The sequence below is a fragment of the Cebus imitator genome, unplaced genomic scaffold (genome assembly GCF_001604975.1).
Source record: "Cebus imitator isolate Cc_AM_T3 unplaced genomic scaffold, Cebus_imitator-1.0 Scaffold91, whole genome shotgun sequence".
In the NCBI taxonomy this organism is placed as follows: domain Eukaryota; kingdom Metazoa; phylum Chordata; class Mammalia; order Primates; family Cebidae; genus Cebus; species Cebus imitator.
The window spans coordinates 3660981-3686311 of NW_016107406.1; the positions used below are offsets into that span (position 1 = coordinate 3660981).

The following is a 25331-nucleotide window of genomic DNA, read 5'->3' on the forward strand; positions in this document are numbered from 1 at the left end:
CACCCAGGGGGCATGGATGAGTCCAGTCCCCTCCTGGCCAGTCAGGAGGCTCCCACCCTGCCTGTGATGATGGCCCACATGCCTGCTTCCCCTCCACAAGAACACAGCAGACCCCTTAGGGCCCTCCTGTCCTACTCTGCCAGGCACCCCTCAAACGCGTTTTCTTAGGAGAGCATTCGCTCTCATTGACGTGCAGCACATCTTTCTGCTCCCTTCCAGGACCCCACTGGGGCTCTTCCTCTCCCTCCATTGCACACCCTGTCCCCCTACATATAGAGCACCCCCCGAGGCACACCTCCCTTTTGCTCGATGGCTTGCTTACCCAACACCCCACCCCCCCAAGGCTGGTTGTGGCAAGGGATTTGGGGAACATTTGGGGAAGCAAAGTGGCCACAGAGATGCAAGCTGGTTGGGGTGTCAGCTTGAATGATTGAGATTGGGGGTGGAGGCAAAATGAGGGTAAGGGCAGCCAGCCTCCAGAGCCGGCAGGGGCACGGTGGGTGTTGAAGTCAGGAGCAAAGCTCCAGGGAAGCTGAGAATCTTGGAGTCACAGTTGTCCCTTGGTCGGTCTAGCCTGCCCTCCTCTGCCCCCCTCCCCTCCCTCATTCAAACAAGTGGCTCTTCAAGGAGTTTCTGGAAGCTGCTGTGAGTCGGGTAGTGGGATCAGGTGGTGGCTGGGTGCTGGAGTCAGCCGGCTCGGAGGCCAGGAGGTGGGGGGATAGAGTCGGCTGACCCTTCCTGGGTGTGGGCCAGGAAAGTGGCCAAGAGTGAGCTGAGGACCCTGGGCACGGCACCCTTCCCTGGGTGGCCGGGGAGTGGGGAGATCTGGGGACCCAGTGAGCGGCTAGGGTTTGGCAGGAGTTTGGGGGATAGCCCCAGTCTCGGGATTCCGGTCCTGGGCTGGGGACTGCCCCCTCCCCTGGCCTGGCTCCTGACGCCCGTGCTGCCGGTGAAATGCCGTTGACATGTCCTGAATTATTAAGTGCGGGGTGGGCTCCAGAGCACATGCTGAGCGGAGCGGCTGGGGCTGCGCGGCGTGGCGGAGCAGCACTCGCTCCCTCGCTCACTCGCTCGCTCGCTCGCAGGGACACACGCAGGGGCTGACAGCTGTGCTGGTGCTGATAAGGGAAGCCACAAGGAGACGATCGAGGAGAGAGACAAGCGGCAGCAGAGGCAGCAGAGGCAGCAGCGGCAGAGGCAGCACCAGGGCTGCGGAGCTGCTGGGAGTGGGAGTGACTCCCCCACCTCGGGCCCCCACCCTGTCCCTGTCCTCCTCCCGCTTGCCCTGAGTTTAGAAGAGCAGCCGCTGCCACCACCGCCACTCGGGAGGGCACCGGGGCTGCTGGCTAGGGAGGGACGGGGCAGGGAGGCTCTGGCCAGTCCCAGCAGCCGGCGACAGATGCCGATCGAGATTGTGTGCAAAATCAAATTTGCTGAGGAGGATGCGAAACCCAAGGAGAAGGAGGCAGGGGATGAGCAGAGCCTCCTTGGGGCTGCTCAGGGGGCAGCAGTCCCCCGGGACCTGGCCACCTTTGCCAGCACCAGCACCCTGCATGGACTGGGCCGGGCCTGTGGCCCAGGCCCCCACGGACTGCGCAGAACCCTGTGGGCACTGGCCCTACTCACCTCGATGGCTGCCTTCCTGTACCAGGCGGCTGGCCTGGCCCGGGGCTACCTGACCCGGCCTCACCTGGTGGCAATGGACCCTGCTGCCCCAGCCCCAGTGGCGGGCTTCCCGGCTGTCACCCTCTGCAATATCAACCGCTTTCGGCATTCGGCACTCAGCGATGCCGACATCTTCCACCTGGCCAATCTGACAGGGCTGCCCCCCAAAGACCGGGATGGGCACCGTGCCGCTGGCCTGCGCTACCCGGAGCCTGACATGGTAGACATCCTCAACCGCACTGGCCACCAGCTCGCCGACATGCTCAAGAGCTGCAACTTCAGTGGGCATCACTGCTCCGCCAGTAACTTCTCTGTGGTGAGTTCTGCCAGCTAGGCTGCCTGGCCCAGGGTGGCCAGAGGCCGGGGAGCGGGGAGGAGGAGTGGTGGCAGTGGTGTGCAGGGCATCCTCGACAGGGTTTCCCTTCCTTCCACCACCAGAGGCTGGCCTTGTGTCTCTCCAAGCCTGGCATCTCCCTCTGGCTTCCCAGCCATGGAGCAGTGGTCGCTCAGGGGCTTACCCTGGGCTGCCTGCAGCTCCTTTTCTTGGTCTTGCTGCTGCTGCAGTGCCCAGGGCTGGGGGCTGGGGCGAGGGGGTCCTGGGGGTGGGCCCAGGTGCCCTGGAGCTGGCTGGCTTGCCGGGAAGGGACGCACCACCCCAAGGCCAGACCAACTGACTCCCACTTTTCTCTTGCTCCCTTTTTCTTCTGAGGCTACTGGATTCTTCCCACCAAATGAAGGAGATGGGGAGGGGAGGTTTGGGGGGCTCCATCTAGGGAAGGACTCCGGGTGGCCTCCTGGGGAGCTGGCCCAGTGGGCAGACTGGAGAGAGCCAGTCTTCAGGACACTGGATGCCAGTGTCTCTTCTGGATCTCTGTGTGTCTCTCACACGCCCCGCCTCACAGGCACCCTCACACATCCCTCTTTCATTCTGCCCTCCAGCCCTGCCGGGGGCCAGTCCCCTCAGTCTCCTGTTCTAGCTGCTCCCATGTCCAGCTCTGGCTCTTATACTGGGAATCACTGGTTCACTCTTATGTGCATAACTCACCCTCACTGCTGCCCCAGCACGCCTGCACTCTCTCTCTCTCTCTCTCTCTCTCTCTCTCTCACACACACACACACACACACACACACACTGCTGGGGGACAGTTTCCTGCACACTCCCTCTCACACACACACTCAGTGTCCCTGTCACAACACTCACATGCACACCTGCACACCCACACACCCAGAGAGCCACTCATCTCCATGCCTGTCTCCCAGCTCTCACTGAGCTGCCAAGGACAGGGTCCCACTGTGGCTGCCATCCCCTCTCATGACACCCTCACCCCCATCTACCCCAATGGCTGCTCCCCATTTGGAGACTGCCGGCACCATCTCTCACCTACGTGTGAGCACAAACACGCGCACACTCTCTGGGAAAGGGGCGTGAGCTTGGGCTGCTCTCCCATGCACGCCTCCCACAGTCAGGTATGTGAGGGGGTGGGCGTGTCTTGTACGTAGCCTGCCTGTCAGGCCCCCATTCACCCACAGTCACCGGGTATCTAGTATTCAGGGCGCTCTCGATGCTTGTCCCCAGACCACAGTTTGCTCCCAGCGTTGTGTGTGCGTGTATGTTTCATCCTGGTTACCATTGCCCAGTGTGTATGCAAATGTTTGGCGTCAACATGGTGCCCACTCCGGCCCAGCCTCCAGTAGCCATCCCCAGTGATAGGGACCCCCGCCAGGTTCTCACTCACCCGCTGCCTCAGGATCACCAGGAAACATGCTCCAGCCAACGAGGTTCCTGGCTCCCACCATGCCTGCAGTGTATGGGACCTCCGGCCATTGGGCAGGGGAGTTAGGTAGAAATAGAGGAACAGGAGGGGGAGCACTGTGCAGGGAGAAGCGTCGAGGGCATTGGCCTGTTGTCCAGCTGTCCACCCCTCTCCTAGGGAAAATCACTGCTCCCCAAAGCCAGGGTTGGTAGAGTCCCCGAGGAGGAGGTGGGATATGGAGGGTGAGTGTGGCCTTTAGGATTCGTGGGGCTCTGCTGTCCTCAGTCCTTATCCCTCTGTGTTGGGGGCTGGGCAGAGCTCAGTCTCAGCAGGTGCTGTTGGGGCAGAAATCAATGGGGCCTTTGTGTCCCTGAGCGGGAGTTGGGGGCGGGCAGGAAAGGGGAAGAGTGAGGAGACCTCAGTGGGAGGAAAGGAGAGGAAGAGCTGGAGGGGGTGAGGAAGTAAGGGGAGGGAGACAGAGGGAGCTTGGCCTCCAGGCTAGGAGGTGGTGCCTGGAGGATACAGGAATGGGGATCCCTTGATCAAGGCTGGTGAGTCCCCGGAATCCTGGGGATGGCCCGGAAGAGCGTGGGTGGATTTCCCACAGGCCCTCTGGTACCCCGGGGCTGGAGAGAGGAGGATGGTAGAAGTCTGTGGGGTGAGGTTCTGGCGCTGGGGCAGGACAATGAGGGGTCCAGCGCACAGCCAGAGTTGGGGGACAGAAATTCCCCTTTGGAATTTGGTTCCCCCCACCGCTGTTTCCAGCCCATCCTCTTACCTTTCTGCCCACGTTGCATCCCCTGTCTGCTGGGTGTCACTCTCCCTTGGGCCTGGCATTCAAGGGCTGAATGTGCTGCAAATTCACAGGGGTTTGGAATTACAGGATGGGCTGGGGGCCCATGGTCCATGGCAGTGGGGAAGATGGGGTGATGGGGTGTATAACAGGGAAAGACTGGAGAAGGGGCATGGAGATGAAGATGCAGGCACTCTAAAAAGGATATGAGGTCCATAATCAGCTCTGTAGTGAGGACCTGGAGTCGGTGATGGGAATTAGCGGTCTCTGGCGGGGAGATGGTATGTGAGCTGGCTGGTGGGGAACCTGCGGGATGTGGGTGGTGAGATGGTCCGGGACAGGGACAGCCTTCACCAAGGGGCTGTTATGTGTTTTCTATTGCTTTCCCTGTTTCCTCCTTCCCACTCCCCACTCTGCTGTGACCTTTCCTCTGGAATCCAAGTTAATAAATGTCACATTTTCCAGCCTATTTTTACTCTGGTTAATGTGCCCTCCCCCAGTCCCCTCTGCTGCTGCTCTTGCTTCTGTTACCACTGCAATCGCTCTCCCCCACGCTCCCTATATCCCCTCCTGTACTCCCCATCCGTCAGAATCAGTCAACATGGAGTTCTGCGTGCCTGTGTGCTGGGCTCCCTGCTTGGAGCTGCAGGGGACAGCGAAGACAAGAAGCCCTGTCCCTGGTCCCTGTCCTCAGGCAGCCTATAGTCTCATGGTGGAGGGGGACAGGGACACTCAGAAGCTTAGGAGAGAGTGAACTCTCTCTCACCATGTGAGAGTTAATCAGCCATGCAAGTGGTATCATAAGGTGCCAGGATTGATTGCCAGACAAGATGCATGGGTAGGAGAGGCCGAGTTCAGAGAGGGAGAGGCCACTCTGGGTGGAGGAGAGCTGGGAAGGCCTAGGGGGATGGGGCAGGCTGGGCACAGTTTGGAGAGGAGAAGAGGGAAGAGGGGAGAGAGGAGAGGCCCTGGGAGGCGTGCCCCGTGTGTTCCCTCTGCTCCAGCTAGTTTACCTCGGCTCCCCTCCCACCTCCTCTCCCCACTCAGTCTCGTACCATCCCACTTCCACCCTTTCCACCGCCTGTATGTCCCCACCCCAGCCTCGCAGACAGCTCTCCCTTCCTCCCCGATTCCTGCCGCCATCTGCTGCCCACACCCCCTTCCTCCAAGCCCCAGTTCTGCCTTCCCCACTGTGGCCTGCTCTCATCCTGCCCTCTCCCTAAAAGGCAGCAATCACTCTTCCTCCCTCGGCTTCATTTCTTGAGCTGTAAAATGCAAGGCTGGCTCTAAAATTCAGCATCTCCTCTCACCTGGGGACCTCCAGGATTCGAACCTCTGCCCTACCCATTAAGCTGTGTATGGCCTTGATGAAGGCAAAATGCTTCTGTGAGCATCAGTTTGTGTATTCTTGAAACAGGGTGTCAGAACCTAAAAATTGGGGGTTGTGGTGAGGATTAAAGAGATGCTCCTGAAGAGCTCAGCACACTACCTGGCGCACACATCGTATACCCCGTGTAAGCGTCAGCTGTTATAAATGCCGCCACCCCAACTGCTGGCTATCTTTAACCTGACTGTTCTCGCCACCACCTACTAGTTTCCGACCCATGTACTGGCATCTTCGTTACTCTCCATTACCTAGTTTTCTCCCCGCTTTTGACCCTCTGGCTCACACCCTCCTCTGCCATGTTCTAGCATTGCCATTCTATCCAGCGCTCCAAAATATGCTCACACATGTGCATAGATGCGGGAATGTGCACACACTGTCTAGAGGAGTGCTGGGGCCATAGAACATTCTGTGATGACGGAAACGCTCTGTGTCTGTGCTTGTCCAACATGGTAGTCACTAGCCACATGTGGCCGCTGAGCACTTGAAATGTGATTAGTGCGACAGCGAAAATGAATTTTTAATTCAAACAGCCACACGTGGCTAGAAGCCGCCGCGCTGGACAGCGCAGCCCTGGATGGCCCTAGGAATTAGACTGTCTGGGTAGGGCAGGGCTGGGATTGCAGCTGGGGCCACAGGATATAAGGAGGTAGCTGCGGGCTGCAATTGTAAGCCGGGCCATCTACTCTGTGGCTTTGATCTCAGGTTGAACTGAGGACAGGGCCCGTGTCTGGGGGCTGGGGACAGTGGGGTGTCTGGAAACACCATGTGAGCAAAGGCGCGCTTCTTCCCAGGTGTAGGACGTGACCTTGGGTCTTTTGCATGCTACTGTCTGGAAAATTGACAGGGGGAGGTGGAGAAGCCCTCACAGGCATGGGTAGGAGCCAGCCCGGCTCCCTGTGGTCCTTGAGGGTCCAGGCAGCCCCTGGAGGGCCAGAAGCCTGGGGCCCTGTGGGCGCCTCACTATCTGCCTCCCTTGTGGGCTCACGGGTCTCCCTCCCCCTCCCGACCCTCCTTCCCCACACGCTGGTGACTGCCGTGACTATTAATCACTCGCCCTGTTCTCTTCCTCTCTACTAATCAGGCACAATTAGACAAGGCCTCTTCCAGCTGGGCAGTCCCCCTCCCTGCCCTCCTCCCTCCTCTCCCAGCCCCACCCAGCCACCAGCCAGGACAGCACTGAACCCGAATGCAAGCCCTCTCTCCCTCTCTCTCTCTCTCTCTCTCTCTCTCTCTGGCTGTCCCAGGCCCCAGTTTCGGGCTCCTCAGCACCCACTCCTTCTGTCCCAGAGACCTCCTTAGCCCCTTCTCTCCCCAGTGTGTGGTAAGGCCAATACTGATGGTGTCTGCCCTCTACCCCCTGCACTTGGCCCTGGGAGGAGCTACTCCACACTCCATCCCAACTCCACACCTTTGTCACTGGGCTGGAGGTTCCAAGGGCTGCCTCTTGCCCCGTTGGCTGTGGAAGGGAGGGGGTGCCTGCTGAGTTGGGTCCAAACCTCTTATCTGCTGCATAGCCTTCCCTCTGACTCCCTGCCTGTTCAGCCCTCTGTCCCCCAAGGTCCCAGCTTCTCCTGGGGCATGAGCCTTGAGCACTTTTAGTTCAACATCTGGTTCAGGGCTGATCCTGCCCTCAGGAGCCAGGCAGGTCAGGTCGGGGCTGGGGGACACTGTAGGGAGGGGTGAGGTCTGAGGAGAACTGAAGACCTGTAGCCTTTAAGGGCGAAGCTGCTTCTCAGCCCCAACTAACTGTTGCCCTGTGTGAGGAGCCTAGCGTGGCTGGGTCTTCTAGTTTGTCAAAAGCAGCTCCAAATCGTGATTATTTTAATAGAACAGTAACTGATTTGTAAAACACTGAGAATGCCTACCCCTCAGATTCAGAACCAGGTGCTCCCACTATCCCGACCTTCCACCCCACACCAGTGGCCGAGGCTCAGACCTGCCTGGAGGGGGTGCTCTCGGCCTGCCTGCCTGGGCAGTGGAGTGGGTGGAGGAGCTGTTAGTGGTGTGGACTGGCAGAGAAGGGCAGGGACTGTCACTGTCTCAGAGGTCTGGTCTTCAAGGGCAGGGGGAGGGCCATCAGGGACTTGCCCCACCCGGTCCCCCTCAGCAGCCCCATGGCCTCTTCATTAATCAGGAATCAGCCCGGAGCTGGGCTCATTATCAGCTCAGCGTCTCATGCACTGCCGGAAGATGCTGATTAGCGTGTGAAGAAATGGCCCTGCCTCCTGTGCCCCTCTGATCCTCACTTTGTCTCCCCAGCCCGCGCTCCTTCCTGGACCCCCACCCCTGCCCTTCTGCTTCCTGGGAGGAATCTGCTCCCTCTAGTGGCTGGCGGCAGGGCTGCCTCTGCTAGGTCCAGGCTGGGGGCAGGAAGGATGAGGAATGGAGAGGCAGGGGCACCCAGGGAGCACCACGGAGAGCACTGGAATTCGAGACCCAAGCTACTCGGCCCCGGAGTCAATGGGTCACACGGGCAGGCGGGAGGGAGTGAAGGGGGCGGAGCCTGAGGTTGTCCAGGAGAGATGGACAGCCACCCTGGAGGAGAGGCCGGCCTCGGGCTGCTGAGTTATCAGTGTTCCTTGCCCTTCCACGCTGGCCCTGGAGCCCACCTCGTTTGAGCAGCTGAGAAGAGGAGGTGGGAACGGCCAGCACTTGGGTCAGGAGGCCCGAGGAGAGAAGATCTGTCACATTTTTTGTTGTTTGTTTTTTGAGTTTTTGCAAATCATGGTGGAGACTTAGGGTCTTCAGAAGTATGAGTGAGGGTAGGAAGGCAGCAGGAGGACAGAGGGGCAGAGACCCTGAGAATGGCGATGGGAAGGTTCAGTGGTGTGTTTTTCCAGGAAGAGGTGAACAGGGGTCTGCACTTCCTCCCCTGGCTCCTAGGCTGGGGCTGGCAGTGCTGGAAATCCAACCCACCCCTCAAATGCTCACCATGCCCTTGGGATACCCGTGGGTGTTGGGTTGGAGGGGGAGCAGTTTCAGAGAGATAGGCACGGGCTGCCGCAGCCGAGGCGGCAGCAAGAGTTCAGAGAGGAGCCACGGGATGATTAAGGGGAAATGGAGGATTGATTTAGGAGGAAAGATTAAAGGAGCTAAATCCGTGGCGCTTGGCTCAGCGGTGACTAAGCGTGGACAGGATAATAGCTTACAAATGTGTGGAAGGTGTAAATACCAAGTGGGGGGAGGGGAGGCTGCTCAGCGGGCCCGGGGGACGGGGTGGGGGCTGGGCAGGCCCCCAGGAGGGCTGAGAACCCCAGGGCGACTCCCCGGTGGCGCCGGCCCCTCCCCAGTGGGGGCTCTCAGGGGAGGAAAACCGGGTGTTGAGGAGCCCTGGGATCCTAGCAGGGGTTCCGTTTCTGGCCGCAGCCTCCCGGGCTTCGTGCTCATTTCCACATCTCACTCCCGCCTGGTTGGGGATCTGAGGTCGTGGGTTCAAATCCCACCCGAACACTCGAGTCCTTCGGCGCCCCTCGGCCCCGGGCCTTTCGGCCGCTTCAAGCCCACCAGCCAGGCTCCGCTGCAAGTCCACCTCCTCGGGACCCCCGCCCCGTCGTCCCCTCCCCGGCCGCGGCGGGGGCGGGCGGCGGTGTCTCCCTCCACGGTGGAAGCCTCTGGCGCTGCTGTGTGCCGAGGTCACTTTGCCGAGAAGCCGGGAGCCGGGGGAATGCAAATGAGGCAGACCAGGGAGGAGAGCGGAGGAGCCCGGAGGAGATGGGAGGGAGGGCGCTCGGGCGCCGTGATGGATGCCCGCCCCGCGGGAGCGAGCGGGGGGCGGCGAGCTGGCGAGCCGGTGGGTGCGGCCTGCCGGGTGCGGGTGGGCCAGGCCTGGGCTGCCAGCCTGCGTGTGCGGGAGGGGGCGGGGGTCCAGGGCTCCTGGTGGGGCACACCCACCCACCCACGGCCCCCGCCGCCACCTTCTGTCTGGTCTCCTGAACTCTCGCCTGGTTGTGGGTGTGTACTCCACTGTGTAAGCAAAACTCTTGACGAGGAACTTTGCATCGAGGGGCGGGAATGTCAGGGAAGGACTTCGTTACCAATTCACTAATTAAAAATGACTGTCTAGGTGTAAGGCCAAAGCGGTCGCTGCCCGGGGAACGGGTTTGACTGTTTACCTGGGTCCCGGAGGCCTTCATCCTCCCGTTCTCTTCTCCCGTGGGAGCGCGGCGCCCGTTGGGGACCACAGCCTGTTCCACCGCCCCCAACCCTCCCTGGCTCCTAGAGTTCCCCGGTCCCTTCCACCACAGCTCACACATTTACATTTGAACAAACACCGCTGGCATTGCTTCCTGGATCCACCGGAGGGAGGAAGTGGCCCTGAAAAGCTCCTGTGTGGCGGTGGAAGCCTGAAGGTGGGGGCCACCCCGTAGGCACCTGTGGAACCAGGCTGCTGGGGGCGGCTGTCTTCTTCCTCTTTCTTTCTTTTTTTGAGATGGAGTCTTGCCCTGTCGTCCAGGCTGGAGTGTAATGACACCATCTCAACTCATTGCAACTTCTGCCTCTTGGGTTCAAGGGATTCTCCTGCCTCAGCCTCCTGAGTGGCTGGGATTGCAGGCACCTGCCACCATGCCCAGCTAATTTTTTGTATTTTTAGTGGAGACAGGGTTTCACTATGTTGGCCAGGCTGGTCTCAAACTTCTGGCCTGGTGATCCACCCACCTCAGCCTCCCAAAGTGCTGGGATAACATGTGTGAGCCACCACGCCTGGCCTTCTTCTTTCTTGAGTGTGGCATGTTCAGAGTTTTGGAACAGGAGTGCAATTTGGCTTGTTCAGAGTTCTTCCTGACCCTCCTGTTCCACTGTGGTGGCCTTGGGTAGGTCGCCCCATCACAATCAGGATCACAACTAGTAACAATCTATTCATTTGTGTCACTGGTGGATTTGCGTGTTTTGTGAACATGGCTGTTTTGTTTTTTTTGAGACAGGGTCATGCTCTGTTGCCCTGGCTGGGGTGGAGTGGTACTATCACAGGGGCTCCCTCAGCCTCCCTCCAGGGCTTAAAAGGTCCTCCCACCTCAGCCTCCTGAGTAGCTGGGACTACAGGTGTGAGCCACCATGCCTGGCTAATTTATTATTATTTTTATTTGTAGATACAAGGTCTCACTCTGTTGCCTATTGGTCTCAAATTCTTGGGCTTAATTGGTCCTCCCACTGTGGCCTCCTAAAGGGCCGGGATTACAAACGTGAGCCACCGCGCCTGGCCCATAAGTACTTTGAATGAATGAATGTGTCTGCAGCCAGACAGCAAGCTCCTTGAGGGCAGAGGCTGTTTTGTTCGCTGTTGTATGTCCAGCACCAAGCACAGTGCCTGACACTGTTGAGCACAGGCTCCACGAATAGCATCAAAGTAAGTGTTGTTTGAACACTCACCAGTTCTTGAGCGCCTACTGTTTGTAGGTACCGTATGCCAGGTGTATGTCACAGAGTGGCGAGGGGTGGACTCCAGGGCCACATTACCTGTTCCCCTGTCAGCTCCCTTATCCTCTCTGTACCTCCGTTACCCTGTCTGTAAAATGAAAACGATAGGAGTGCCGCCAGCATAGGAGTTTTGTGAGGATTAAGGGGTTGATCTATATAAAGTGCTTAGAACTGTGCCCGGCACAGCGGTAAGTACTAAGTAAATGTTAGCGGTTGCTGTGGTTTACGTGCATTCTTTCTTTCCTCTGAAGGGTGCCTGTTGTTATTCCCATTTTACAGATGAAAAATGGAGGATCGGAGAGGTTAATTGATTGAATCTAAATCCCACAGACTTAAGGGCAAGGCCCAGATGTGAACTAGGTTGGGCTTTCCATCTGGGTTGGAAGCCCTATCTCAGAGCCTGGGGGTTTCGCTCTGACAGAGCTCCCTCCTCTAAGCAGCTCCCAAATTGCAGAGAGAGCCTGCAAGGTGCTTGATGCCCAGTGAGGATGCGCCCAGTGGGGATCCAAGATTGTCCTGGTGGGAAGTGCCATTTCCCAAAGGGCCTCACCCCTCCCATGAGCACCTGCCAGGAATCACTGAATTGATCTCTAATCCTCTCATCTAACTTTAGGAGGAATTACCATTCCTCTTTTACAGATGAACAAACCAAGGCTCAGAGAGGTTCAATCACACATCCAAGGTTGTTTGTCTAAAGTTGGTGGGAGAGGCTGGATTTGAACCCTGCTTTATCAGGCTACAAAATATATGCCCGTTTCTGTCAGGCTCATAACATATATGCCCATAACACATACGTTATGAGCCTCCTGTATATCCACTTTCAGCACCACATAGTGATAATCTCTGCCCTAGCTTGGTTCATGCTGGTCTTGACAAACCCTTTATTACATGGCCAGTCGAAGTGGCTCATGCCTGTAATCTCAGCACTTTGGGAGGCTGAGGTAGGTGGATCACCCGAGGTCAGGAGTTCAAGACCAGCCTGGTCAACATGGTGAAAACCCGTCTCTACTAAAAATACAAAGAATAGCCAGGCATGGTGTTGCATGCCTGTAATCCCAGCTACTTGGGAGGCTGAGGCAGGAGAATCACTTAAGCCCGGGAGATGGAGGTTGCAGTGAGCTGAGACTGTGCCATTGCACTCCAGCCTGGGCAACAAGAGCAAAACTCTGTCTAAAAAAATAAGAGCCTTATTACTGTTACATGTATGTGACTGCTCTTTGCAAAAGCCTTTCACATACTTCCTCTGAGATGTGTGCCTAGTCTGGGAAATAAGCGGGGATTTCTGTCTCTGTTTGACACATGAAGAAACAGGTCCAGAGAAGCTGATGAATCACCTTACTAACCAAAGTCACACAGGCTGTCAGTGGCGGAGCTGGAGTTGAAACCAGGACCCACTGACTCCCAGGGAGGTGATGTTGGCCTGCGAACCTGGGGTCCACTTCTGAATCTGCCCCGTTTTCCGCATACCCTTGGATATGAACCTGGTCATCTCTAGTCCTTTTCTGCCTTTGTACAGTGAGCGATTGGACTGGGTGGCCTCGAAGGTCTGAGCAGCACAGACACCAAGGCATTTTGGTTGGTGCCATCTCCCTTCCTCTGCCCCTGGAAAGGATAGAGAAGGAAGAGGCTTTGAACCTGGATACTGGGCCACCCCTGAATAAAGCCAGGCTCTGGGAGCTGTTCCACCCCAGGGTGCTGGTCACAGTCCGGGGAAGAGGAAGATGCACCCCTTCCAGTGGCCTACTCTGGACCTCGGGGCAGAAGAGTTCATTCTGGCAGTGCCTAAGTGAGAGGCATGCGGGTGGACCCCATCAGTGAAAAGCTGATGGAATTTTTGGGGGAAGGGACACCATAGAAGAGAGTGGGGGAGGTGCGGGGACCAGAGGCAGGTGCCCAGAAGGCAGTGGAGATAAAGCCCAGGCCGAAGATTAGCTCTGGGATTAGCCTGGCCTCCGCAGCTTCTGGCTGCTTCTTATCTCCTGGAGGCCCAGGGCCCACTCCCGGCTGCAGCTCTGAGCCCTGGCCCCACTAATTGCCTGTTAACCCTGTGGGCTCTTCAAGGGAGGGAGGATGCGAGCAAGCCAGCCAGGGAGAGCTTTCTAGAGAAATGGGAGCTGTGAATAGATGGAGCTCTGAGGGCTGAGAGAAGCCGCCACTCTCAGGAGGAAGCTCTGGACAGATCTCTCCCAAACCCTCATCGCTGTCTCAGGCAGACCCTGAGAGAGAGGAGCCAGGGAGAAGGAGGTGGAGGGCACCTGGAGAGGGGTTCCTGGTGTGTGGGGTTGCGGGGGGGAGGCTCAGGCCCAGGGAAAGGTCTAGGAGGGAGACAAGAGGCTGAGACTGTACAGCCCGACTGGGATGGATAGAGAAGAAAGCAAATAGGAAAGAGAATGCAGTGGGCAAGGGACAGAAAGGCCAGGGGGCATCGAGGCCAATGGGAGAGAAAGAGCCTAAGGAGATGGACAGGCCAACAGAGGGCAGGGACAGAGAGGCAGAGTCCAGGTGGATAACTGATCAGGGGCAGGGCCAGATGGGCCCGGCGAGTAGGGAAGGACTTGAGAGGCAGACTGAGATCAGGAAACAGAGGCTAGCGAGGCAGATGGACCCAGGTGGGGACACTAAAGGGAGGTGATCAGAGAGGGACAGGCAGGAGCTGGCAGAAGGAAGGTGGGGGAGGGGACCCGAGGGTGTGTGTGCAGCACAGACATAGTCCTGTTAGGATTTGTCAGCCAAGGCCAGGAGGGGCTTTGGGAGGCCACATGCCCCAGCTAGGGCCAAGAGGGTGGGCTTGGAGCTAAGGTAGAGAGAGAGGGAGGGCCAGACCAAAGGAGGAGGTGGGGGTCTGAGACGGGGACAGGGCCCAGAGGTTGAGGGCTGGTGATCTGGAGATAGCCCCTCTGCCATTAGGATATTCCTTGGCTCGGGACCTTTCCCTTTCCGTGACTGGGTCGTGGACTCTCAACTCCTCTGCATACCCCGCTGTCCCCCCTCCCCTATCTGGGCCAGTCCATGGGGAGGGAGCAGTGGACAACCTGTGGGACCTTGTGGCAGGGCTGCCGTGCCGTCTCCATGGAAGAAGCTATGGGCTGTGCTGCCACCAGAGTTCTGCCACTTAGGAGCTGGCGGCTCTACCCGCCCCTGCCTGCCTGGCCCAGGGACTGTCTCCTGGGCAACGCTGTGCCCTGACCAGCAGTCAGGACTGACCTGGGCTGTGCAGGTGGCCCTCTCTTGCCAGTCTGGCTGGTCCATTTCCTGCAGAGTATTCCTGAGACCCAGACAACTTCCACCCATCTCCCTTTGTCACCCCGACTCTGCACAGCCACCTTGAGGGTTTGTGTGCCAGGCAACCACCACCCTTGCCAGCCAGGCATTTGTTCTGCCCTGTGTGGGGTGGGCTCAGTGCCATGTACCGTGTATCTGTGTGTGTCTGTTGGAGGTACCAGGTAGGGATGCTGCCCCAGCTCCCCCGAGAGTCATGAGCCTCCAAGAGTCATTCATTCACTGAACACCCACCAGGGGTTCTATAAGCACTTACTGTGCTTTGACATGGGGCTCAGTTCTGTTTGAATCTTGGCTGTCATTGACTTGCTATGCGCCCTTAGCCAAGTCACTTCTGTCTCTGAGCTTCAGGTACCTAATCATTAAATGGGGGCAACAATATGTAGCTCATACTGATTTCTTGGAGACTCAAAGGAGAAAACAGATCAAAAGCACCTATCACAGGATTTGGTACAAAGTGGGGATGTTTGATCGTGTTTGCTTTCCTTCATCCTACCTCACACCTCCCTCTGCAAATCTCGATGGGCTCTGGGGGTGCCAAGAGGGAAGCAGGACTCCTGGCCATCTGGAGTTCATGGTCCCATGGGTGAGGCTGAGCTTCAGAGAGACCAGCACGTTGCCTGGCCATCAGGGCTCCGCTGCGGTGGTGCTGACTGCTGAGGGACCCGAGGGAGGAGCTCATAACTCGGGTGCCCCACGTAGTTCATGCCTTCTTTAGCCTTTCAACTGGAGCGTACACGCAAAACCGGCTGTGTCAGCAAGAGCTGATTCCAGCATCTTCTTGGTGTCAAATAGGAAGAGGTTGAGTACTTTCAGATTTCTACAAACATTTATATATGCCTTGAATCTGCCTTCCCACACCACCAGGACCCAGGATTTTTTTCTTTTTGGGATGGAGTCTCACTCTGTTGCCCAGGCTGGAATGCAGTGGTGTGATCTCAGCTCACTGCAATCTCCGCCTCCTGGGTTCAAGTGATTCTCCTGCCTCAGTCTCCTGAGGAGCTGGGATTATAGGTGCCTGCCACGACACGCAGCTAATTTTTTTTTTTTTTTGAGGCAGGTATTGTTTTGTTGCCCAGGCTGGAGTGCAATGGTGAGATCTCGACTCACTGCAACCTCTACCTCCCGGGTTCAAGTGATTCTCCTGCCTCAGCTTTCTAAGTAGCTGGAATTGCAGGCACCTGCTACCACACCCAGCTAATTTTTGTATTTTTAAAGTAGAGACAGGGTTTCACTATGCTGTCTCGAACTCCCAACCTCAGGCGATCTGCCCACCTCAGCCTCTCAAAGTGCTGGGATTACAGGTGTAAGCCACTGCACCCGGATGGGACAGAGGAATCTTGCACCCAGCCCACTTCAGGGTTCCTCCGCCTCCAGTGACTTGGCATAAGAGCAGCGGTCTGGAGTGGGGCTGTCTTGCTGGGATCTCCCCCTTCATCTGGTGTCTTGCCACTCACTGTATAGTCCATGGACCGGCAGTTGACAGAGAGACTCTCAGCCTTGTCCCACCCCCTTCCCACATCTGTTTATCAGAATCTGCACTTTAAAAAGACCTTCCTGATTTGTGTGCACAAAAGTGTTTGAGAAGCCCTGAGCCTGAAGATCCTGGGAAACCAGTTGAATTCTCTGAGCCTCCATTTCTTTCTCTGCAAAATGGGGAGATAATTATACCTGCCTCACAGGGTAGTTGTGAGGATTCATCCAGATAGAACATGTGAAGCGTTTAGCATGGTGCATGGGGCATACCGAGTGCTCCTGAACTGCCCATCATGCCCACTCCTGCCCCACAGATGGACACATAGCAGGGAGGAGGGCAGGGGTGATATTAGTGGGGTCCAGGACTTGAACCTGGAAGCTGGCAAACCTGTGGGGGGCGGGTGTTGAGGGAAGGAGAGGACTCAAGAGACAGGCAAGGAATGGAGGGGCAACAGATACGGAGAAGAAAGGGCGAGAAAGGTACAGAGAAACGGTGCAGAAGGGAAGGGGGGATGGGAGAAGAGAAGGGGACAGGCCTGGGGCCAATTCCATCCAACTCATCTCACTTGGATGGGCTGGGGCAGGAGATGGGTCCCAAGGTAGGGCAGGCTTGGGGTGAGGTGCCAGCAATGGTTTGCGGGAGCAGCCAGAGCCTCACCCCTGGATGAGTTGCACCTCTCCTCCTTCCCAGCTGTGTGACTTTGGCCGTCACCTCACTTCTCTGAGCTGCGATGTCCTCATCTGGAGTAGTTGGGGTAACTCCAACTAGCTGGTACTGAGGGCATGTGGGCCAGCGGTAGATGGCACCATGTTCTGTGAACTTGGGGAGCTTGGTCTGTGGTGCACGAGTTTTTGTTTCAGGAATGGGAGGCAGGGTGGTTGGGTGGCAGAAGAGCTGTGTGAGAGGGAGGATCAGAGTCTAGTCCATGGGGAGGGGGACTTCACGCTGCCCCCAGAGGTCTCGGGAGGACTCTCAGTTGGTTCGCTGCCCTCTACCCAGCCTCCCTCCCTTCTGCACTCCTCCTGTGAAGCTAGGCATCCAGGATCTCTTTTTCCTTCTACACCGCCTCTTGCTATTTCTCCCAGCTTTTACTAGTGGGAAATGTTCCCAGGGAGAGGGGAGGGGGAGCGGGAGAGAGTGATTGAGTGCACCGACCCCTTGCCCCCAGGGAAGGTGCTGCCTGTGATGGGTTTGACCCAGGGGCTCGTCTCTGTTGGGGAAGTCTGGTCGGGGGGAACTAGAACCCGCCTCTCCCTCAACCCCTTCTCCACCCCTGCCGCTGCGCAGCTCCTGGTGGCAGCTAAATTCCCAGCAGGAGCCTGGGCTTCCATCTCCGGGGCGCCAGCGCCATCTGCTGTCCATACAGGAGAACTCCGCAGAGGAAAAGGGAGCCGGGCTTCTGTGCTGCAGAGACTGCCTATTCTAGAGTTCCTTGGGCCCTCTCCTGGGCCAGGGGCTGGGGACACCAGACAGCCTCACTGCTCCTGTACAGCATACACGCTCATGGGGGGAGATGGACAATGGACAGGAGACAAATAGATGAACAAGGTCATCTCAGATCTTCATGAGTACTTCGAGCAAACCAACAGACATACGGATGCATGGACGATGATGTTGAATGTGGCGGTGTGATGTATGAGTATGACATACTGAGGCCTCAGCGATGGGTAGCTGCCATACCAAGACTGTATGTGATGGGGCATTCCAGGAGAGGGGACAACAGCAACAAAAGTCCAAGGAGGAAAGGCGTCGAAGTGTCTGAACTTGTCACAGAGCAGGAGAGGTAACGGGAGAGGCAGGCAAGGGCCACATCACATGGAAGCTTTTGGGTTAGGGAAGGAGAGTGACTTCATTATGTGGGAAATGGGAAGATATTGTTGGCTAAGTCAGTGAGTGGTTTCATTGGATCTGAGCACTGTGGACTGGGCACTATGGCTTCTGGAAGGGAGGGTTAAGGGCGGACCAAGAGGGAGACCAGTTAGGAGGAGATGGCAAAATGGGGGTCGCTGGAGAGGGAAGGAAAGTGGATGGATTCTCAATGTATTTCAGAAGTGGCCTGGAGGCTGGATGTGGTGGCTCATGCTTGTAATCCTGCACTTTGGGAAACCAAAGCAGAAGGATTGCTTGGGCCGAGGAGTTCAAGACCAGCCTGGCAATATGGCAAGACCCTGTCACTACAAAAATAAAATAAAAAATTACCTGGGCTTGGTGGCACATGCTTGTAATCCCATCTACTTGTCAGGCTGAAGCAGGAGGATGACTTGAGCCTGGGAGGTTGAGGCTGCTGTGCGTAGTGTTCGTGCCACTGCTGCCTTGGATGCAGGGGTGAGGGAAGCGGAGATTTCAGAAATTCCGACTTGAGAAACTGAGTAGATATAGTGGGGCCGTTTACCAGGAAGGAGGAGAATGGTCGGGGGCAGACAAGGTTCAGGAAGGTGTCGACAGTTCTTGTGTTGATATGTTGTTAGGTTGGAGATGCCTTTTAATCATCTAAGGGAAGCCATCGGTGGAAAAGTTGGTGCTCATTGGACAGGCTGGGCTGTACATTGCCTGCTAGGATATGGGACTGGAGTGTCCAAGCAGATCTGGTGGCCTCAGCGGCGAACAGGGAACTTTGGAGTTGCATTGGCCCCTCCCTTCATCTCCCCTCCTCCTCTCTTACCCCACCTACCAGGTCTATACTCGCTATGGGAAGTGTTACACCTTCAACGCGGACCCTCAGAGCTCGCTGCCTAGCCGGGCAGGCGGCATGGGCAGTGGCCTGGAGATCATGTTGGACATCCAGCAGGAGGAATACCTGCCCATCTGGAGGGAGACAAGTACGAAGGCGGGAAAGGGACAAGGGCCACCCTGGGGCCTGGGGCCTGGGCCCTTTGTCCCCGGATGGGTTTCCAGAGGTCCCCATCTCTGCTGTGCAGATGAGACTTCATTCGAGGCAGGTATTCGGGTGCAGATCCACAGCCAGGAGGAGCCGCCCTACATCCACCAGCTGGGATTCGGGGTGTCCCCCGGCTTCCAGACCTTTGTGTCCTGCCAGGAACAGCGGGTGAGCACCTCCTGCCAGGCCCTGGATTGGGCACGGGACTTGCCTTGGGCTCAGAGGGGATGCAGAGCCAACCTGCCCTTTAGAAGCTCACAGCCTGTCAGCTGTGTTGACTTCGCTAGGGCTGTGGGCACAGGAGGACCGGGTGGGATTCCTAGGTGTGACCTCATATGCCCCACCTCTGCAGCTGACCTACCTGCCCCAGCCCTGGGGCAACTGCCGCACAGAAAGTGAGCTCAGGGAGCCTGAGCTTCAGGGCTACTCAGCCTACAGTGTGTCTGCCTGCCGGCTGCGCTGTGAAAAGGAGGCCGTGCTTCAGCGCTGCCACTGCCGGATGGTGCACATGCCAGGTGGGCACCCCCCGCCCCCAGCCAGCCCTCCATGCCACCCTGCTGGGCTCCAGAGCCTCCTGGGGCAAGGGGCAAGGCACTGATCATGTGCACAGGCAGGTGCATGGGTACAACATGTGTGTGTGTGTCTGTACCTGCGTGAGTGTGCACGTGTGTATTTGGGATTTTTATACATGGTTTCACATATGCATATGGGAATGCCAGCAGGCAGATGCAAGTGTGCATGTTAATATGTATTTGTGTATGTGCATGCTCATTTACATCTGTGCTTGTGTATTTGCTGGGATTGTGTGTGTGGGATTCAAGCACATGTATGCAAATGTGTGCATATGTGTGTGCATGCACGTATGTGCTTACATTTGGGCGTGCTGGGGAGAGGGGAAGTGATCACAGATTCCAGGAATAATCTTCTCTCCTTTCAGGCAATGAGACCATCTGCCCACCAAATATCTACATCGAGTGTGCCGACCACACACTGGGTCTGTGCTGCCTTACCCTTCCCTACCTCTCCATCAGCCTCTTCATGTCTCTGTCCACTCTTCTCCTCCGTGTCTTGGCTCCTCTCCTCCCAATCTCCCTCTGGAGGGTTCTTCCTGGGGGTTGAGCCTTAGTCCATACTTCAGTGGGGTCAGGGAGAGGTCTGCAGACCTCTGCAGGTACAGACGCTTGGGTAAGTGGAGGCAGCAGGGTGGGGGGGTTTCAGAGAAGCCTGGACTGGGAGTGAAGGGCTGGGCTTCTCATCTTGGTTCAACCAATGAGCTCACCCACTTTGAGAAAGTGAAATGACTTCTCTCTTGGTCTCAGGAAAAATGCATTGCTGGCTATCAGTGTGGGTAAGGCAAACCCCATCTGTCCACAGATCTTGCCTGATCTGCAGTTCATCCATCTATCCATCCATTCACCGATTCGTGCATTCTCCAGACCTTTACAGCCTGTGCTGGGTACTGGAGGTGAGAGTGGGGGCGACAGCCCTGCCCTTGGAGAGCTTACAGCCTGGCAGGGGTATGGACAGGCATTCCCACACAGCCCATCAGCTCCTGGAGAGGGGCGCCTCAGGTGTGCGGCAAGGCCCCAAGGAGGGGCGTGCAGTGCTAGCCTGGGAAGGCAGGGAGGATTCCTAGAGGAAGAGACACATTAGCTGAGGCTTGATGGGTGTAAAGACCTTGTGGCCAGAGAGAGCATGCTGTGTCCAGGGCACTGAAAGATCTGTGTGGCTGCAGGGCAGAGAACAGGGGAGGGAGTGGAAAGAGTGGAGGAGGAAGGCCAGGCACGGTGGCTCACACCTATAGACATAGCACTTTGGGAGGCCAGAGTGGGCAGCTCACTTGAGCCCAGAAGTTCGACACCAGCCTGGGCAACATGGTGAGACCCTGTCTCTACAAAAAATAAAGAAATGACTTGGGTGTCGTGGGGCACACCTGTAGTCCCACCTATTCAGGAGGCTGAGGCAAGAGGACAGGCTTGAGCCTGGGAGGTCGAGGCTGCAGAGAGCTGGGATAACGCTTTGCACTCTAGTCTGGGCTACAGAGTTACCCTGTTTAAAGAAAAACAGTGGGGGAGGGAGGCTCTAGGAAGCCAACAAAGGCCAGGCAGGAATGCCAGGTGAGTCCAATGAGATGTGGACAATGGGTGGGAGGGGAGGGACTCAAAGCCAGGGACTGGCCAAGCTGGCTGCAGTAATCCAGATGCCAAGGGCCCTGGGGCTGGATTTGAGACACTGGGCAGCCACACACACATCCAGCCCTTCTCTGTCCCCATGCCACCTGCATCTGTCACAGGGGTGATTGGAGGTGCTTAGTGAAGGAACAGATGTGTGATCGGGAGTAAGGAGGCTGCAAGGCACAGCGGGAGTTCACAGAGCTAGCCACGCTGGGGAGCCTCATTCCCACAAGGCATGCAGGAGGAGAGAGACCTGTGGCTGTCCGAGAGGGCTGGCTGACAGCAGCATGGCTGGAGGAGCACAGCCTCTGCCACCTACGGCCTGGCAGTGAGGAAGCCAGGCGGGAGAAATACCCTAGCATCTCTCCCCTCTCATCTTCTGTTTCTGCTGGGGCTTACTGTTGGCCAAACTCAACCCAAAGCCAGAGGACAAGGGAGTTTAGGTGATGCATTCGGCGGAGATCAGCTTCGTGGGAAGCAGAGCAAGGTGGAAGAGTGGAGAGTGGATCTGAAGGGGCAGGCGGAGAAGGCCCAGCACATTGGGCCTGGGAGTCTTGTCAGTCCATTTGTTCTTCTGTTTCCCATCCATCAATCTGGCCATCTGCCATCCATCCATCCATCATTCATCCATCCATCATCCATCCATCTATCCGTCATCCATCCATGGATCGCAGCATCCTCTCCACACCTCCTTGTGAGTCTGAAACCTCACCTACTTGATTAGCTGTGGTGGATGGGCTCTGTCCTCCCTGCGGGTCACGAGGACCCCCCAGTCCCAGGGTGCTGGGAGGGTGCTGGGGGGTTCTGCTTATACCTGCTCTCCAGGGTCGTCTGAAGCTGGTCCAGGTGTGGACCCACAGCCAGTACCCTCTAGGAAGCACCAGGGCTGGCCAGTAAAGGCCCTTGGTGTGGGTGTGCCTGCCTCAGGGTGGCCCCCGGGCCTCCTCTCTGCAGCTGGTGGGCTGCTGACCACGCTCCTCCAACTCCCACTGTAGCCGCTGCCTCTGTGTTGCAGACTCCCTGGGTGGGGGCTCCGAGGGCCCGTGCTTCTGCCCCACCCCCTGCAACCTGACGCGCTACGGGAAAGAAATCTCCATGGTCAAGATCCCCAACAGGGGCTCAGCCCGGTACCTGGCGAGGAAGTACAACCGCAACGAGACCTACATACGGTATGTGTAGGGGGGTGGGAATGAGGGGGACTGTGTGTGTGTTGTGTGTACGTGTGTGTGAGCATGTGTGTGTGTATGTGGGTGTGTATGTATATGTGTGGGGGTGTGTGTACGTGTGTGCGTGTATGCTTGTGTGTTTCTTGTGGGTGTGTATGTTTGTGAGTGTATGTATATGTGAGTGGGAGATGTGTGTGTGCATTCACACTTGTGAGTGTATCTGGGAATGGGTGTGTGTGTGTGGGGGGGTGTGTGTGAGTGATGGAGGCCACTCTCAACAGGCTGCCTGGGCACAGTGGAGGCGGGAGTGGGCTGCATCTCTCTCTATGATGAGTCTTCTGGCAGGAATGCCTTTCATGGCCCTTTCATTCTCCTTTTCCTTCTCCTTCGCCTTTTTTTTTTGAGACAGAGTCTTGCTTTGATGCCTAGGCTGGAGTGCAGTGGCACAATTGTGGTCCACTACAACCTCTACCTCCCAGATTCAAGCAATTCTCCTGCCTCAGCTTCCCAAGTAGCTGGGATTATAGGAACCCCCCATCTTTTTAGTAGAAATGGGGTTTCACCATGTTGGCCAGGCTGGTCTTGAACTCCTGACCTCAAGTGATCTACTGTCCTCGGCCTCCCAAAGTGCTGAGATTACAGGCGTGAGCCACCTCACCACCAGCACAGCCCTCTTCTTCTAAGTAGCCCCACCCCCTGCTCAAGTCACGTTCAGCGTCTCAACCTCCAGGGAAGCGCTTCCAGGTCCAAACGCCTTTCATTGAGCACCCAGTACCTGTACAGGTCTCCATCATTACACATAGGCCATGTCTGTAATGACGGAGCCCTCTGCTTATGCGTCTTTCTCCCCTGCAATGAGGGAGAGGGACAGGATGAGACGGAGGAGGAACACGGTACCCTGCAGGCGGAGGCAGGAGGGGCTGCCCTGAGCCTTGGGTCTGGTCCCAGATAGCCAGTCTACACTTTCGGAGCGTGGTCTGGGTGCCAGGCCCCGTGCTGGGTTCTGTGGGGATAGATGATTACAACACAAAACCCGTGCCACAGCTTGTCAGTGAGTCCACGTTTGATCATGTAGGACTGATTCTCTGGCCCCCATGGCGGAGGGAAGCCGGGGAGGCGTGAGCTGGCCCCTTAGGGCTCTAGGTTTGGGTCTGAGAGGAGGTGATGGGGAGGCGTCCAGTGAGAGGATGTGGGGCGGTGTGGCATGGAGCCTGAGCCGTAGGCAGCTGTTTGGAGGAAGCAGAGAAGACGGCGCTGGGGAAGAAGGCACCGGAGACAGGCCACAGTCTGTCCAGAACACCAAGAAGGAGCATTGTGGAGTGTACTGACAGGCGACAGGGGTCACTGAAGGGTTCGCAGAGGCAGAAGGAAGAGGCAAAGGGAACAGCACTGGCTGCTTTAGAGGGAGCAGTAGGGGTTCCTTCAGGCTCAGGAGCTGTGTTTTGCTCTCCCAGGCAAAAGATGAAACACACACACTCTCGACTGCCTCCCCTCACAGCCTGGGGGAGTCTGGGAGTGGCCACTGACTTCCCCGTGCAGCATCTTGGATCAGGACTTGCGGGACCTGGATACCTCTGCCAGCCTTCTCTGGAAGAGAGGCCCACATGGACACCCTGCTTCCTGTCTCCACAGGGAGAACTTCCTGGTCCTAGATGTCTTCTTTGAGGCCCTGACCTCTGAAGCCATGGAGCAGCGAGCAGCCTATGGCCTGTCAGCCCTGCTGGGTGAGACCGGTGTCCCTGCCCCCAGCTTGTGTCGGGCTGGATCGGCCTGGCAGCTCCCTCTGACGCTGCTCTCCTGCTTCCCAGGAGACCTTGGGGGACAGATGGGGCTGTTCATCGGGGCGAGCATCCTCACATTGCTGGAGATCCTGGACTACATCTACGAGGCAAGAGCCCCGGGAGTGCAGGGCGGAAGTGGGGCCGTGGGCAGAGCAGAAGTGGGCAGAGTGGGGTGCCTGGTGTAGCTGGCCTGGCTGGAAAGTCAGGCTCAGGGTTCTTTGCCAGGCTCCCCTGACTGGCTGGCAGGCCTGAGGGCTCAGAGTCAGGAGACGGGAATGGATGAGGAGGATGGGGGTGTCCTACTGGGAGTTTGCTGTGGCAGTGAGTCCTGTGGGCAGCCGGGCATGGTAAGGCCCACCCTTCTCCTTGACCAAATTTCCCGAGCCCACTGCTGTTCCCCACCCTGAACCCCAAGGTGTCCTGGGATCGACTGAAGCGGGTATGGAGGCGTCCCAAGACCCCCCTGCGGACCTCCACTGGGGGCATCTCCACTTTGGGGCTTCAGGAGCTGAAGGAACAGGTGAGGATGAGCTCACAGAGCACGCAGCTGTGCCTCTTGAAGACTGACTACCCCCGTGGTTTCTGAACAAGCCCTTGGAGGGGGCCCTGGAGCCTCTGCCCGAGATGATAAGGAAACGCTGGTGGTGTGAGGCCTGGGGGCACCAATGGAGCTCTCCCTGTCCCACGCTCTCTTTCTCCTGCAGAGTCCCTGCCCAAGCCGGGGCCGTGCCGAGGGTGGGGGGGCCAGCAGCCTGCTCCCCAACCACCATCACCACCCCCACGGTCCCCCAGGAGGTCTCTTTGAAGATTTCGCTTGTTAGGATGGTGCTGTGACTGAAGGACGGGGAGTCTGGGACCCCTCCTGGGATCCCCAGCACATTCTCATGCTCCCGGAAAGGCTGGGGGCGGTGCTCACTGGGAGGGCCAGGAGTCAGTTCCTGCTCTTGTCCTCCCCTGCCCTGGTGTCAGCTGCTTTGCACAAAGGTCCTTTTCCACACCTCTTACCCCCAGGCTGGTGCCCAGGGAGGGCTGAAGACCAGGCCATGGGCCTTCATGGAGAGGAAGGGAGGAAAGGAGGAGAGGGGAGGATAAAGCCCATGCCAGCTGGGGAGGGGGAGCCCTCTGTACATTTGTATATATTTAGGGAAGGCTGGGTGGGGGGATACAGATGTAGAAGGTGGGTAGGGCTACAGGGGTGGGTGATTTCGGGACAGCCAGGGTTCCAGCCCCGATGTCAGCAGGAGACGGAGAGTCCCAGGACTCAGGAGTGCTGGGCCGTCCTACTTCCTGCCCCTCTCCAGGCCCAGCTCCCCTCTCAGCAGGGGGAGAGGATGGCCCAGCAGGCCTGGCCCAGCTCCCAGTTCCCCCTGCACCAGCCCCCACCCCTCAAGTCCCCTCTACAGGGAGAGGGTAGGAGACAGTCCAGACTTCGGCTGAGCTTGGAGGGTGGGAGGGAGCCTTCTCAGGCCCCTCTCCCTCCAGTCTGATTTTATAAAGTGCTGACGAGATTGGGAATAAAGAGGCATAAAGAATTCTCTGTGCATATGTGTGACCAAGCACGC

General features: G+C 57.5%; 1 protein-coding gene across 2 annotated transcripts; it reads left to right on the forward strand.

Moving 5' to 3' along the window:
* On the forward strand, positions 1–25301 carry ASIC4 (acid sensing ion channel subunit family member 4). 2 transcript variants are annotated; one of them, XM_037740888.1, is made up of 11 exons: positions 1–563; positions 1086–1981; positions 18445–18589; positions 18689–18816; positions 19001–19163; positions 19586–19642; positions 21838–21991; positions 23621–23712; positions 23797–23876; positions 24185–24289; positions 24474–25301. In XM_037740888.1, the coding sequence occupies exons 2-11, from the start codon at positions 1400–1402 to the stop codon at positions 24588–24590; spliced, it is 1623 nt and encodes a 540-aa protein (XP_037596816.1). In that variant the 5' UTR covers positions 1–563; positions 1086–1399; the 3' UTR covers positions 24591–25301. The 2 variants fall into 2 exon arrangements, with proteins under 2 accessions (XP_037596816.1, XP_037596815.1); XM_037740887.1 differs by lacking the exon at positions 1–563 and adding an exon at positions 568–645.
* Positions 25302–25331: the final 30 nt, after the last annotated feature.